General features: G+C 42.6%; 1 protein-coding gene across 7 annotated transcripts in view; it reads right to left on the reverse strand.

Annotated features, from left to right (window-relative positions):
• Positions 1–10,169: 10,169 nt before the first annotated feature.
• MICU1 (mitochondrial calcium uptake 1) overlaps positions 10,170–16,348 on the reverse strand; it is a 512,953-nt gene continuing 506,774 nt past the window's right edge. For all 7 annotated transcript variants that reach the window (XM_029609124.1, XM_029609121.1, XM_029609122.1 and 4 more), the window contains 2 exons: positions 13,846–13,935; positions 10,170–11,687 (listed from right to left, as the gene is read on the reverse strand). In XM_029609124.1, coding sequence (XP_029464984.1) covers positions 11,527–11,687; positions 13,846–13,935 — 251 coding nt within the window. In that variant the 3' untranslated portion in view covers positions 10,170–11,526. The remainder of the gene's footprint in view (positions 11,688–13,845; positions 13,936–16,348) is intronic.

Here is a 16,348-nt window from a genome sequence, read left to right on the forward strand (position 1 = left end):
CATGCCTCTGGATGCGCTCCACTTGCGGCAAAGATAAAGGACATGGTGAGACTGAATGTGTGTAGAGAGGTGTATGTGTGAAGAGGGGAGGGGGTGTGAGAGAAGGAAGGGGGAAGGGGAGGAGAGTGTGAGAGAGGGGGAGGGGGTGTGAGAAAGGGGAGGGAAGGGAGTGTGTGAGAGAGGGGAGGGGTGAGAGAGAGAGCAGGGGAGGTGAGAGACCAGGGGAGTGAGAGAGAGAGCAGGGGGTGGTGCTTGAGTGTGGGTGCCAGAGAGAGGGAGCCTATATGAGGAGATTGTGAAGGAGAGAGTGTGAGAGAGAGTGTGTATGTGTGTGTGTGAGAGAGAGAGATTGGGAGCTGATGTGTATGAAAAAGAGATCCTGTGTATGTGAGGGTGCTAGCCTGTGTGAAGGGACTGTGTATGTGTGAGACAGAGCCTGTGTGAAGGGGTGCATGACAGAGAGACATAGGTGGCCTGTGTGAGGATGTATGTGTGAGAGAGAAAGGGAGCTTGTGTGGGTGTGTATGCAAGAGAGAGGGATGTGTGTGTGCGAGAGAGTGAGGAGCCTGTATGAGGGTGTGTGTATGTGTATTAGAGAGAGGGCACATGTGTGTGTGAGAGAGGAAGGGACAGAGGGAGCTGTGTGAGGGGCAGTACTGAGAACGGGGTCAAACTCTGGGACTGGCAATAGAGAGGAAGGGGTTGAGCCTAGAGGTGGAGGAGTTGGGGCCTGAGAGACATCCTTCATGAGTAATCTCATATCCATCTCCAACTCCCGACCATCCTTAATACCATTTATCTTAGAATCATCAGGTGTGCCCCCCCCCCCCCCCCCCCCCCCCCCAAGAAAAGAAATAGATTGGATGCAGTAACCTCTATTACCCTCTTCCCCCTATACTCTCCAATGAACTATAGAACCAATCATTATTATAATAGCTCAGAGATTTTATTGATGCATGTAGGATGCCACCCCAACCCATAAAGATAACCACAAATACAAATTAGTATAAATAATAAAACCAATAAAACTAGTTTGAAAAATATCAACAATTGTTAAACACACTCTGGTTGCAGTTGTGAGATCATGTCCATTGGCATGCAAACATTGCTGGAAGCAGTTGCCGCCCAACATTCAAAACTTGCTGGGGAATCCACAGATATCGTCCATTGAAGTAGACCTACTACCGTCTGATCTTCAGTCTACTTTAAATGTTGCTGGATATCATTCCTCTTGGAATTGACTGGAATTCTAAACTAACTGGTTTCTTATATGACCTATTACAGGGCAGTTGATGTCTTTTAAGTTTTAAATGGTGAGCAATACTAGTCATTGAAGGAGTCGTCCCCGGGGTGGGGAGGTGGTTGTGTGTAGTGTGTAGAATATGTGTGGCTGTCTGGGTTGTGACTGGGTAGTGGGCTATGATTGGAATTTTCTTTGTTTCTTTTGGTCTTATAGATTCCAAAAAGAAGGTACAAGGGAAGTTGTTCAAGTTTACATTGTTTTAATAATGTATATAACTGCTAATATCTGATTAATATTGTAATGTGCTCCTTTATCTTATAGTTCAGTTCTTGAAAGTATCTTTAACTGTACCTGTTAATAAAAAATGATTTTGACAAAAAAAAAGAAAAGTTTGAAAGCCACCAAGTCCAGCCCTTATATTAGTTGGCCAGAAGAGGGTGCCCTTGCTGACTTTGTTCTTGCTGGATTTGGAGCTTTCTCCACAGGATAAATCTCATGACAAACATTTACAAATTCTAGGGTTATGGGATATGGTAGAGTGGGGTTAGGTTACTTGCCCCCCCCCCCCCCTTTGTGCAGAATGGAGCCAAGCTGTTGTAGCAAGGGCTTGGGACGCTTAGTCCCCCCACCTTATGATTCGCAGGGCTCTACTGGGAATAGTCCTTCAGCCCCCCACAGCCACCTCATTGTACCCAATTTGTCTGTGGCTTATAGGTATACCACACTGCCTGAAACCCCATTGCCTGATACATCACAGACCTTTCCAGAAAATAAAGTCCCCTCTCAAATTCAGAAAGTTTATCTTCTGACTCAGGATCCACAACCAGGAAACCATTTATTGGGTGAAGGTCCTGAGAATTGTGGATGGCTTTGTGCAAACCTCCCCAGTTCAGGACCATGGGTGCTATATATATGTTGCAGACCCATGATAAATCAGATTCCCTTGAAAAACAGGTCTTCAGTCCTACAGAGGAGGAAGACCCTTCTGAGCTGATTTCCTTTCAGGATGAGACTGAGTCAACCTCTGCCCAAGCCTGGAGTTATAGAGGACATTGTGAAGGGTGGTAGCTCTCCAGTAAAGGAGAAGAGTAAGGATCATCACCCCCATGCTTGAAAGCAATTTTCTGTGACCATACTAAAATCGGAGAATACCCTAACCCCCAAGGAAATAGGGGCCCAGCGTGAGGGTTACAACTGGTATTATGATAATCCCTGGGTTGATAACCTGGCTGCCCAAACTCTGGCATCAGCTCCTCAAATTATCCCTTTACCCCGGGAAGATTCCTTTTCCTATTTTCATATGATTAAATTCTATTGGCAGATCCCCGTTGGGATATGGATAATGTGGGAAGGACTTAGAGTATGGGAAAAATATGAAGAGAAAGAAGAAAATCCTGCTACTCTCTTTGACATTTAAGCATCCTCATGGATATCCTCATGGATACATGGCACAGCCAGTCCCTACGTATGTTCCCTGATCTTTTACTGACATGCATAATTTAGTAGTCAAACTCCCAGCATTATCCATGGGTGCTGGCTCATGGATAGGTTCCTTTGAGAAAGCCACATTTGGCTACACTTTATGCCTTGGGGACCTTAAGGCAGTCCTAGTTTCTTTGCCTGGAGGTAATGTAGATCATCTTTTTAGAGAGGCTAATCTACTGCTTGTCACTCAGACCCAGTCTAACTTCGATGGGGTTCCCTTTAACGAAACAGAGCCCAAATAGGGCAAACTATGTGAAACTTGCATCCCATTATTAAGGATATATCTGGTCTACTGGCCTGTTGCTGGGGTGCCTAGGGCAAAAACCTAAATTGATGACTAGCTCCTGTTTGCTAAGGCCTAGTGTCTAACGACCTGTAGCTGTAAAAAGCTCATACACAGCACTACCACAAAATTATGCAGAGTGGTTAAATCTCAAGCAGATTGTGATGAATTGCAGAGGAACTTGCGAGACTGGAAGACTGGGCTTCCAAATGGTAGATGAAATTTAACGTGGACAAGTGCAAAGTGACGCATATAGGGAAAAATAACTCTTGCTGTAGTTACATGTTAGGTTCTATCTTGGGAGTTACCACCCAGGAACAAGATCTAGGCATCATAATGGACGATACATCAAAATTGTCGGCCCAGTGTGCTGTGGCAATCAAAAACGAAAACAGAATGTTAGGAACTATTAAGAAGGGAATGGAAAATAAAACAGAGGATGTCATGCCTCTGTATCGTTCCATGGTGAGACCGCACCTTGAATACTGTGTGCAGTTCTGGTCACCGCATCTCAAAAAGGATACAGCTGCACTGGAGAAAGTGCAGAGAAGAGCGACCAAAATGATAAGGGGCATGGAATGGGTACTCTATGAGAAAAGGCTAAAGAAGTTAGGGCTGTTCAGTTTGGAGAAGAGACGATTGAGGGGGGATATGATAGAAGTCTACAAAATCATGAAAGGACTTGAACAAGTTAATATAAATCGGTTATTTACTCTCTCAGATAATAGAAGGACCAGGGGGCACTCCATGAAGTTAGCAAGTAGCTCATTGAAAACAAATCAAAGAAAATTCTTTTTCACTCAGCACATAGTTAAGCTCTGGAATTCATTGCCAGAGGATGTGGTTACAGCAGTTAGTGTAACTGGGTTTAAAAAAGATTTGGATAAGTTCCTAGAGGATAAATTCATAAACTGCTATGATGGTAATTAATAAGCAATAGTATCTAATGTTTGGATACTTGCCAGGTACTTGTGACTTGGACTGGCCACTGTTGGAAACACGATACTCGGCTTGATGGACCCTTGGTCCTACCCAGTATGGCATATCTTACTTTCTTATGTACTTGTCAGTGGAGAATAGTCACTTCATTTAACTTTATTATACAATCATAGTTTCATGAGACAATAACTGGGAAAATCACTAATTATTTATTTTACATGCTTTATTTTGAACAGACAATAAACATTACATCATTGCATAGACAGAAGGCCTTATGTTTACATTATGAAGTCTACATTGTGTAGGTCTGCTACCAGTCAGCATATCGCAAAGCATATTGTGAGTAATACTATTTAAGGTGCTACTTATGAGTCTCTCATGAATGCTAAGTCTGAAAGACTTCCCAGATCTTATCATATATTCTTGTGTCACCTTTCAAAGCATATATAATCTTCAGAGTGCAAGTAATCTCTGTCATGATGTTCTGTAAGTATTCCATCTCTGGCAACATATCCAGTGATAGGCTATTGCTGATCTAGTAGCATTTATAAGATGATCAATTCATTTTGTCCACTGTGGAGGAACACCAATCTCTCCCCAAAAACCGAGCAAGCATAGTGATGGAAATGACGATACCTGTATTTTGGTTATGGCCTGTATTTTACATTCCACCCTTCTTCAAAATACATTGCCACCACATATGTAGATATGCACTTATTAGTCCACACACCCTCCAGCATAAGGAGCTGGCATTACTAAATTTAGAAAATAGGACAGAATGACTATTTGTGCAATATGTGATATATCAGACCTTTTTCCTGCAGCAAATCAAAATATTATGGGTACTTGCCCAAACACCTTACCAATAATCCTCATCTAGGATTATTGTCTCCCCAATAATTGTATTAGTTGCTTTTTGTCTCACCACTCTATCACCACTTTATTCCCCTGCTCCTAGTATTTTGGCATGGATATTTAAGGGGTTTTTCAATTTATGCTGTCTGGAAAGCTTTACATTCATCCCTTGTGAGATTAAGATCTTGATCTGTATTTGGGAAAGTTGCCCTTGTGTTTTTCCTTAAGTCTCTTGATTTTCTCAGTTAGTGCCTCCTGCCTTCTCCTCTCTTTCTCTAAGTGACTGGCATATGAAATAATGTTACTTCTCAGGACTGCCTTAAATTCTTCCCAATTTAACGTGGAAGTGTACTGATAGTTGGGATTATGTACATCAAAATCTTTAATAGCGTTTCTCAGCAATTCATAAAATGTATCCCTCCCAATTATAATTTAGTTTAATCTCTATGTTCTTTTAAGACTATTAATCTACCTCCATGGGTATTGCAAGGTGATGTGAGATATGACATATGGAGATGTCACACTGATTTGTTTTTGCTGCAGTTTTAGGTGAGCATAGATAACAGCCAATTCTACTATATGACTGTGTCTGGATGAGTAAAATGTGTGATCTCTGCCTGTTGGATATACCTCCCTCCTTATGTCTAAATTGATGCCTCTATATCAGAGTGGCCAGCTCCAGTCCTCAACACAGACAGCCAATTTAATGGAGCATAGCTCTAATCCTGGTGACTTTCATAACCCCTGAACCATTCTGCAGTGAGCACACGGTCAGTCTGCTTTGAAATGCTGCTGCAGTTATAGTCATTCTAGCTTGAAAACATCTTTGTTCGGGATGTGCTTTCAAGCATGTGATGTGTACACGCCCAGATTTACGCACAGGCCTACTAGGTAAGCTTGTGCTTAGGACGTCAACATTTGGGGAGCAGCAAAGGTTTTTCCTCAGACCTCAGCTCCTGGCTCCAGCGATGATCCTCACAATGCAACTGAGCGCATGGGCCCTGCCAGGTGTGAGCTTCTATGGGGGGGGGGGGGGGGGGGGGGGGGAGAGAGAAGGGGGCAGTCTTAATCTCTGCATTTACGTCACTGTGAGAATTACTGCTGCAGCCGGGAGCTGAGATTCTCTGTCAACAAATAAGGCTGAATTAGCCATGACAGGTGGGGGACGTTATCAGATAGTACGAAATGGAACCATCTCTCTGAGTTTATTAGAGCTGAGCATGTGAGAGAGTTCCTGTGCATGAGCGCTGTCTTGTGAGCTCATTCTTTTTTTATCCAAGCTTCTGCATGGATGTGTATTCTTCTCTCTTTCTTGCCTTTTGGCGTTTTCTATAGCTATCTTCTCAATCTCTGCGCCTAGGCAGCCCCTCAAAAAGCATTCTGCGCTACTAAAAACAAAACAAAAAAAGTAACACAAAAGAAAAGGATATGTATAATTAATATTTTTGATTCCTTTAGGATGCAAGAAGGCCATGTTCAGCGACTAATGACCCTTGTTCCTCGAGTGAGGCTTCCTTGACCCTTTCCATAACAGTATCAAATAGGGCTCCCCATTCCTACAGTGGTGGATTCTGGATCCGTCATACTTTTGGGGTTCAGCAGGGTGTAAAAATGCCGGGCCTTTTCTAGGCTCATGGCACTGAAAATGAGGAACTCTGGGGCTGACACCGTCAATGCGCAGGAACATCCATGGTGCCGATGTGCTGTTGTGTCCACAGTGCCATTGATGCAAGCGGGTGCCATTCGGCATACGACAAGAGTTTTCTTACATTTCCTTCAGGGAAAGAGAATTCTGTTCCAAAATGATATCAGAGTGGCAATATTCTACGTGAAGAAACAAGAGTCACAGGTTCAACAATGCTGGTGGATCACCTCAGTAGGATTTTTTTGCCTCACAAGTAATCCTGGACCAGGGTGTGATAGACAGGTTATTTGACCTTGGAGTTGCCAATAGGCGTGTTTATGTCAGAAAGCAACAGGAAAATCGACAAATCCTGCTCCATTCTTCAAAGCAAGTTCAGATTTGCTCTGGATGCTTTTCTGCTCAGATAGGATGCTGATCTGCTGTATGCCTTTCACCTGCTTCCACTAATGGCGAGAAAGGTGCATAATGTACTCAAAGACTGGGATCATCTTATCCTCATTGCTCCATATTGGCTCAGATGTATATGGTTCTCTTGCCAACGATCCCCCTGGAATCTAATCTGGCTCTACCAACTCAAGAGGAGGATCATCTGTGTTATCTGAACCTCTTCCTCAACTTGACAGCATGGATGCCGAGTGCTCAATAGTCTCCTCATTGTTACTATCTAAGGAGGTTGTGCTTTTGGCCAGGAAGCCATCTATCAGAAGAGCTTATGGCTTTAAATGGAAACGTTTCTCCCTGAAACCATTTGCCTGTATTCCAAAAGATCTGGATCAGTACTTATTCTCCCTCTCCTCATCAGGTCTCAGAGCATTGTCAGGCAAGGTGCATCTTAGTGGGATTGCTGTTTACTACTCTCAGGTGGATGGAAACCCAATCTCCATTCATCTTCTGGAATCAAAATTCATAAAGGGCTTATGACCTTCGAAGTCTCCGGTTGCAAAACTACCTGTGCCATGTTATCTCAATGTTGTCTTAGCACTACTGATGAAACCTCCTTAAAAGCCCCTGAAATCAGATTCCTTGAAGTTTCTCACATGGAAAGGGATATTCCTAGTTGTCATCACTTCGGCTAGAATACTCAGCGAGCTACATGCATTGATTTCTTACTCTCCGCAACTACAGTTTTTCACAACAGAATAATGCTCCGCATTCATCCTAAATTTCTGCCTAAAGTGATTTTTGCATTCCATTTGAATCAAGCCATTGTTCTGCCCATGTTCTTTCCAAGATTTCATGCACAAAAGGAGAGAAGGCCTTTCATTTACTGGACTGAAAAAGGAGTCTTCGCCTATTATCTGAAGAAAACTCAATCATATCGTTAGCCTCCACAGCTTCTCATCTCCTACAACTCCAACAAACTAGGTGTGGCTGTTGCCAAACACACATTGTCTAACTGGCTAGCAGATTATATTGTGCATTTCTATGCTCTGGCTGACCTTCAGAACACAGACTCTGTCAAGCCTCATCAAGTGAGAGCCATAGCTACCTCAGTGGTTCACCTAAGAACTGTCTTTATCAAAGACATTGGCAAAGCTGCAACTTGTTGTCAGTTCATACCTTCATGCACCATTAATGTCTGGACAATCTCTTCAGAAGTGACAGTAACTTGGGCAAGCAATTTTGCACAGCCTGTTCATCCAATAGTCCACTCTCCATGGGCAGAAGGTCAGGGGAAGAGGTGGTGTCTGGGTCATTTATTCAGTAAGCGCTCTGCCATGCAACCTGACTCCCCATATGTCATGGCTAATTCAGCCCTGCTTGTTGACAGAGTGAGCCAGTTTTCTTAACGTAAATGGGCCTCCATAGACAGTAGGATGAATTATTCATGCTTAAAACCCACTCTCTTCCCTGAAGAGTTGACTACCTAGCTAAAGTTAAGCTCTACATTTGAGAAAGGAGCTCACATAGCAGCGAACGTGTGAGAACTCCCATGCATGCCCAGTGGAGTAAAAGCTCTAATGAGCTCAAACAGATGGGTTCATTTGGTGCCATCGGATGATGTCACCCACATGTCATGGCAATTCACTTGCTGTCTATCAAGAATCTCATTTTTGGGAAGCAAACTTGCTTTTGGGGGCAACACTGCTGGACAATTCTCTGAGTTTTGCCTGGGGGGGGGGGGGGGGGTAGGGGGGACAGTGGTAGTGGTATGGCACCAGGCTGAATCAGTGTCTAGGTGTGGCAGAGGACCAAATCCATCCCAGGCTCTGTAAGTCAATTAGATTTGTTAATTCCTTAAATCACCACCTACTTGCCTTTGAGTCCAGTCTGATCATGTGAATTTCTGTTTTGTGTGGAAGGAAGAACTCTCTCTAGTCCTGTTTACATTATGCAAGCACTTAAAAAAGTAAAAACAGAGAAAACACACTAATAAAGCCATAGAAGTTGATGCATTTAATAAAACATGCAGTACTGCTTGCCTGCAGAGTAATTTCATCTTCACTGTGTGAACTCCTGCAGGCACCTATGGCCCAAGTCAATATTTGAACATAACCACAAAAAGCACACATTCAAAGGTTACTTAATCTTCTGTGGATCTACTGAGCAAGCAATCGGTCAATTTCAGCAGGAAGCTCTTTGTCAATGCAGCTGGTTAAAAAAAATGACTTACCGTCATTTATAATTTGGAGCTGAGCAGGATAGAGCAAAGCATCTGAGAGCCTTCTTTTTTAAGTTTTCATTTTATTTGTGTAACAAGCTCTCTTGCGCTGTAAATCTTGTAAGTCTTGAAAGAAATACATTTTCTGCTCACAGTATCTTATATCTCCCAAATAACAAGAGGCATCCATTTTGCTCATTTTGACTCTGAAGCTGTAGAGTTGCATTCTGATAGCATGTGGCCTTCCTCCTTCTGCTGGGCCCAGAGCCAATGCTGATACTCTCTGTTGATTTTAACCCAGCACTTTTGCAGTTAATATTGAGCAATATGGAGATTGGTTTTGAGAAAAAGCCTCTAATGTCTAGGCCCTCTATCTTTTCTTTCAGTCCTACAATTTGCAAGGCTTTTCCTTCTCCCCATCATCCTGCTTTGCAAGGACAAGTCTGACCAGCTTTTCTAGCACTCTAATCTGGTTCATCATTACAGTGAGCACTTCTCCCAATTACAAATCCTCCATGGAGATCGTTGGTTTTTTGTTCCTTTGGGTTTCAGGGACTGCCCTCATAGCTGGAATAGATTTTACACCACCATCTTGCAAATCTGAGTTTATAGGTCTTCACCAACACTTACTATTTTAAGTTAAGGGTTGCAGAAGTCCGCCAGAAACACAGGCTCTCAGCTTATCGAGTCATGTGGTCCCCACTAATTAGTTTTAACCAATTCCTATGCACCATTCTCCCATTTTTTCACATGCAGTTTATTCCTATCAGTTTGGCCAGGGTTTAATTGTGTTCATGTCATGTGGAAGGATGTTAAGCCCCCAGGATATACAGATTCTCAGTCTCAGCCAACATGTCAAGAAGAAAACATCCTCAGTTCATATCAGATAAAAAGATGCTAAGAAGCAATTCTTGCGGCACAAAGGCAGCTGACAGGCAGTAGGTGCTCCATACAAAGAGCTGAAGCAGAATCCGCTCAGTCTGTTCCTGTAAAATTACTATTCCTGTAACATTTTATAGTGTTCGGAATCTTCAGCAGCCTTCATCAGCACCAGCAACACATGGCATCCAGAAACAGGAAAGAGACAACTCTAATAAGCAGATACCACGACAGGATCTTACCATCATAAACTGATTTTATTGGTTACAGCAGATCTATTCCTAGCCCAACCTAACTGCAATGGAAAATGGAAGCTGCACGATTTCCAAAGCTGCAGCAGCACCTGAAAGAAAGCAACCAGGTCCTTTCTGTGACCCACATCACCAAAAGGGCTCCCCCATGCTGTGCTATCACAGAAACCTACAACGCTCCTTCCCCAACCTTTGTTTTAGGATTACCTTGAAAACTAATATTTAAAGGGAAATAGAACAATGAAACCTCTTTCCTAAGAGGCTTAAAAATCATTCAGGAAATGGACAACATGATTCATTTTCAATCAGAGAACATCTAGCTAGTGCTCTTCATCTTCAGTTATATGTTTCTGACATTTTCCTGTGAATTTAATCACTGTTTATTTCAAACCTTAAACCAAAAGAAGATGGGTAGACAAAGATTGGCCCCTTGCTCTGGGTTCCTTGTCCATACAAGCTGGTGGGATTTAGGGGATGAGACGGGAGGGGAAGGAGGACAGCTGCTCGCTCTAGAGCTGGAAGTGGTGGGTACTGTGGAAGTCTGACCTTGGAAAATTTTCCCTTATACCTGTCATGGGGGAAGGAGAGGCAAATTATATAAAAAATACGAAGAAATGCATGTACAAGTTCTGGCGGTGGGAATATTATCAATGACAGTACTTTAATCAAGTACTGCTCTTCTCCAAATTATCAAGTCTAATAGCAAGAGGAGACACTGGTAATTCTTCACATGGTCTGCCAGAGCACGAGGAGAGTCCATATGGCTGTGCAGCTGTTGCTGCTCGCAGGACACATTTCTGTCTAGCGCAAGGATTCTGTCATTAGCTGCTGTACAGCAGTATCATTTAGGATATGGCTGAAGAGTACTAAAAACCCCCAAAATAAAAGAATAAAAATAACTTTGAGACGTGAAAATCATAAAACAAAATTTAAAAAGGATTTAAAAACATATTTGAACCTATCATAACCCAAAGTCTACAGACTGGATAGTACATGCAGATTCCACAACACTCACAGGCACATGCCACAAAGACAAAATAAGTAGTGAAAAGAATTCACTATTCTTCTGATTTACTGGCCAGATGGATGCTAGTGTAAGCTAAACTGGGGGGGGAACAGAAAAGATCCAAGGAAATTTTGTTTCTTTTCAAAAAGTACTACAATCCTAAAGGCAGGTCACATTCTGCCTCACAGGTAGACTGCATTTTGGGGGAGTGTTGATTCTCTGCTACCAGTCCCCAGAGACCTTCTTCCTTTTTCTATCTGCATAATTGTCAGTGCAATAGCATCGCTTTCTGGTCACGGCAGCAACTGTGGCTGCTCTCCTCTCTGGTTGGGACGCCATTACTGCTTGGGCATGGCAAAGTCCCATGCTGTCTCCTGAGCACACTTCCACATAGCCCTCATAAGGCGCGTGAAGCCCATGTCCTTGGGCTTCTCCAAGCCTCTCATGAGTCGCTGTTTCATGATAGCAATGAACTCCTTGTTACTTAGCTCTCCATTTCCTAAGGAGAAAGGAAAAACAAGAGACAACCAGGTCTATTAGAATGGGTTGCTTTATGGAGGTAATTTCGCAACATCGTGTGCAAGTTAGCCAGCAAATATGCACATAAGTTACACTAATTTTCTCAGCGGACTTCCACATTTAAGTCCACTTTGAAAATTATCCCGACAATACTACGTAAACACAATTCCACCTGCTATTTGGTGAGCACAGTTGTGCCGAGAGAATTTACAGACAGACTTTTTAAAATCAAAAGGCATGTGCGGAAGTCCCAACCCCACCCAGACTCCACCCCCAGGAAACCCTCTCCCTTGGACATGTAAAAGTATGCATACACAGTGAGTTTTCTGAAGGGTGAGTTCTGCAGGTAAAGCACTATGTTACTCACATTAGTCCCTTTGAAAATTATCTCCCCAAGGGACAGATTTATCTTACAAACCCACATAACAGGAAAAGAGAGATTTATCACACAAGGCTACAATACAGGTAGAAATTTATCTGATGGCATGAGATGAACACGGAGGCTGATATTCAAAAGTTGATGAGTGCCTCAATTTAGGTGCCTATTTTAGGGTGAACTTAGGCATCTAAAATTTGGGCTGAAAATAGATTCCTATAATTTTAAGCCCTAAAGCCAAAGCCCCTACACATTTAGGCCAGCTATTTTGTCATCTAAGCTTAGGATCCTAACTTCATTCCCAAGAACTGGTTCCATTCCTGTCTCTGCCTACTTTTAAGGCACCTGATATTTAGGCACCTAGTAAAAATAGGCGCTTAAATTTAGGAACTCAGTAAGATATTTTTTTTTTTAATTTAGTGAGATCTAGGTGCCTAATTTATTGCTGTCTGGGTGGCTTCTATTCTATGAAAATTCAAAGGTATGCAAGAAATTATGCACAGGAGCATAAAACTCTGCAAAACAGAAGAATGTGCAAAAGAATAAAGACAATGGCTGAAAATGTATTTCTGGTGCTCAGGAACTGTGCAGGAATGAGTTCTTAAGGGGATTTCTCCTGCTCGTGAGCTCTGCGTTTCACTTCCTAGCATTTCTATATGGTCTCACATATTTCAGTCACTATATATAAGAACAGCGAATCCACAGTTTAGGCATAGATTGAGTAAATGTGTATGTAGATACTGGACTTAGTCACACACATACTCTCCAACCACCCCGACTCTCTCATTTTTCTAAATACACTTTTCCAAGAAGTAGAAGAATGGAGAGGAGCCTTCTAAAGCTCAGTGTTGCTGGCTGCCATTTGGATTGTTAGGAATTAGCTTTCCTCATACTAACTACTTTTCACTGCTGTTGGCCACCATTCTCTCTTCCCACACATTCACGCAGAGAAGGCAGAACGTGCTTGGAAGGGATCACAGTCTCAGGATGCTAGCAGCACGTTCAATAGATCCTTTGGCCATTCACTTTCAGCTCCATTTTTTCCCTCTTGTGACAATTTTAGGTGGCTCTGGGTGGGGAAGGGACTGCAGCAGCCTTTGTCACATGGACAGCATTGCAGGCCTGAGGTGTTACTATCCTGCAATAAAAAGCAGTGGTCCTAGGGGAGATGCTATTTCCATGACATGTTAAATGATTTTATGGGGGTACCACTATTTTCTGTCCTAATATTATGCTCACAAGTGTTAACTTTATTAAAGACGATATTATGGGAATTCAGTCATGTCCTGACTTACATGTTGGAGTACAGTGATTATAATCAAAATAGGATTCCAACTCAGAGATGAAGACAAAATAGTATAGAGAAAGAGAGAAAAGGTGTTCAAGCTTCCAGTACTGAGACACCTACACAGTTCTGCCAATGCATCTCAGACCTGATCTGCAGCATTCCCTGCTGTTCCAGTACCAAGGACCACTTACAGCTCTGCCAATGCAACTCAGTCCTGATCTGCAGCACTTCCAGTACTGAGGCCAATGCACCTCCATTCTGACCCGACGTCCTCACATTGTTCTAGTACTGAGACTCATGTACATATGTGCACCAAACACACTCATTAGTACAACCATATTAAATGACTCTCACCAGATCAAAACCATGTTACAGTGTGTGTGTACTTGCCATGAGCTGCTATACCCACGGCAGTGACGGCAACTTGGTGAAGCAGACTCTAAGACTGTAGAAGTGCTGCCAGGAAACACTCACCATCACAGTCGAAAAGAGCAAAGACAACATCGCAGACGTGGTCTGAGAGTTCAACCTTGGCCACAGTCCTGGCTACCTGCTGCATGGTCACTAGAAGACAAGAGAGAAATACCAGAGGCGGTACTATGAGTAAACCCTCAGAACTGTACAGTTTTTACTAAAAAGAAACCGTATTTAAGGTAACTATGTTTAACATATCCCCTACACCTTTTCTCCAAGCCCCTTTAAGGAATATAAGATATTGTTTAAACTTTAGACAGCTAGCTATTTAAACAATAGGTAAAAGACAGAGTGACATGCCAGCAGAAAATGAGGCTGAAGGATGCCACCGCTGCCTACCTGAAGCTCCAGGGAGAAGGGTAATCCCATGCATAGTGGGGTAGCATTTGTCAGAGCCCTGGGTGGCTGCTGAAGACACCACCATTCAGTGTGGCCCACAGGAACACATTGTCAGATCAGATTCAGTTTTCCTGCCACTGCTCTGTGAAGCCCACAGGCTCCAGGGCACATTCTCCCCACTGCCCCATCGCCATGCTTCCTGGAATACCCAGGACTCCCTCCTCATGTGGTACCCAGCAATTCCATCACCTACCTCCCTTCTCTTCAGCAGCCAATCACAGTTTTTGCCCGAGACCTTGGCTAATATTAAATGGAAACTAAATGGTAAGACTTTACTGTTTAACCAATTAATATTTTACATTCCTATCCTCTTCTTTCCACACATGCATAAACTTCAACACCCTTTCTCCACATCGACCAAGGCCTTCAGCTTTTCCCCTGTCCTACATATACACATACACACAAACTCTCTTAGCTCTTCCCACCACCCCAAACCTTGTCAACTTTTCCCCCAACACCTCATATAAACCCTAGCACCTCTTTCCCTCACTCCAAATACACAAAGCAGACATCCCTTCCCTCACCCAAAATGCAAACCTTGAGAACTCTTTTGTAAAATAATATCCATTCATTACACATTTTACATAAAAGGGTTTTAAGAGAACCTTTTGAACAGCAGTATCAATAAGACTGCAGGTTATCAGATGATGTAACATGTTTTGTATGGCATGAGGGACTGGTTGACAGGATGGCAAAGAGAAGCTCGTTGTAAGAAAGCTATTAGTGGTGAAAGTTGCATTTAAAAAAGGTTTGGACAAGTTCCTGGTGAAAAAGTCCATAAACAATTATTAAGTTGGACTTGGAGAACTCCACTGCTTATCTCTGGGATAAGCAGCATGGACTCTATCGACCCCCTTGGGATCCTGCCGGGTATTTGTGACCTGGATTGGCCACTGTTGGAAACAGGATATTGGATTTGATGGACCTTTGGTCTGACCCAGTATGGCATGCTCTTATGTTCTTAAGAGACATCAACTTATTATAAAGTACCTATGGTATTTCACAATGAAGAATAGTGAAGAAGTGACTGATTTTATTTTTCCCTTGAGCACAACCTTTCCAAACCAAATCAGTTTTTCTGCCCAGCTGAGTCTTCCTCCTAGAACCACCGAAGGTAATTCTGCCAGCAACTCTATACCAAGACAGAGAGGATGGAATGACTTTGCAAATGAAGTGACAGCTGTGTTGTCATTCGTGACAGGTAGTGTGCAATCATACATAGTACAAGTCATCTCTGCTGGCTGCAAACCTGCCACTCTCCTTCCCCATCAGCAGCAATCAGTACAGCTCAGCATGAAGAGGGATCGGTCCCTATAATGTGGGAGCTGCTGTACTAGACAAGAAACTGATGGGGGGGGGGGGGATGGGGGCTATTGTTTTAGGAATCAGGACCCATTCAATTTAGACTGAATCCATAGGAAGCCTTCTGCTCAGATTAGACAACCTTAACAAGAAATGCATCCACATGAATTTACTTGTTAAGCAGTACTACATACTCTATTTTAAATCCTCAATGACAAAAATAAAAGATACATTTTTGCAAGCCATGATTCTGGGCTGATATTTTAAACTGAATTGAGATAAAATAATCAGTTAAAATAAAGACTGCAGTTTTAAACAAACACTCTTTAAAGGCAAATGTCTGAGAGAAAAATAAGACTCAGAAACATTAAAATCAGTTTCAAGCAATAAACAGATATATTAAGTGAAAAAAGATACAAGAAAAATACAACATAAAATAGACTAGTTGACTTCAGTCTCTAATAGCAAGTACAAAGGACTTTGTTCAATTATTAAACAAACACAGAATAACTCTTGATTTTACACTCGTTCATCCTGATTATTCCACAAGCCAAAGAAATACACACAAAGATATATGATTCCAATTGGATAAAATTTGGTGGTATACAAGTAGATAAATCAATGGAGATATTCAGATTTGGGAATTTTTGCCAACCTTTTCCTCTTATCTGTATTCAGGCCCTGCAGTACGAATGACCTCCACAGATAGAACTCCATTCCTCGTCTTGACTTTTTGAGCTCTGCTCAAATTTTGGGCAGGTTTTGTTGTGGGCCTACCCACGGTGAACTGCAGGCAGCCCCC

Source organism: Rhinatrema bivittatum, chromosome 7, assembly GCF_901001135.1.
Source record: "Rhinatrema bivittatum chromosome 7, aRhiBiv1.1, whole genome shotgun sequence".
NCBI lineage: Eukaryota > Metazoa > Chordata > Amphibia > Gymnophiona > Rhinatrematidae > Rhinatrema > Rhinatrema bivittatum.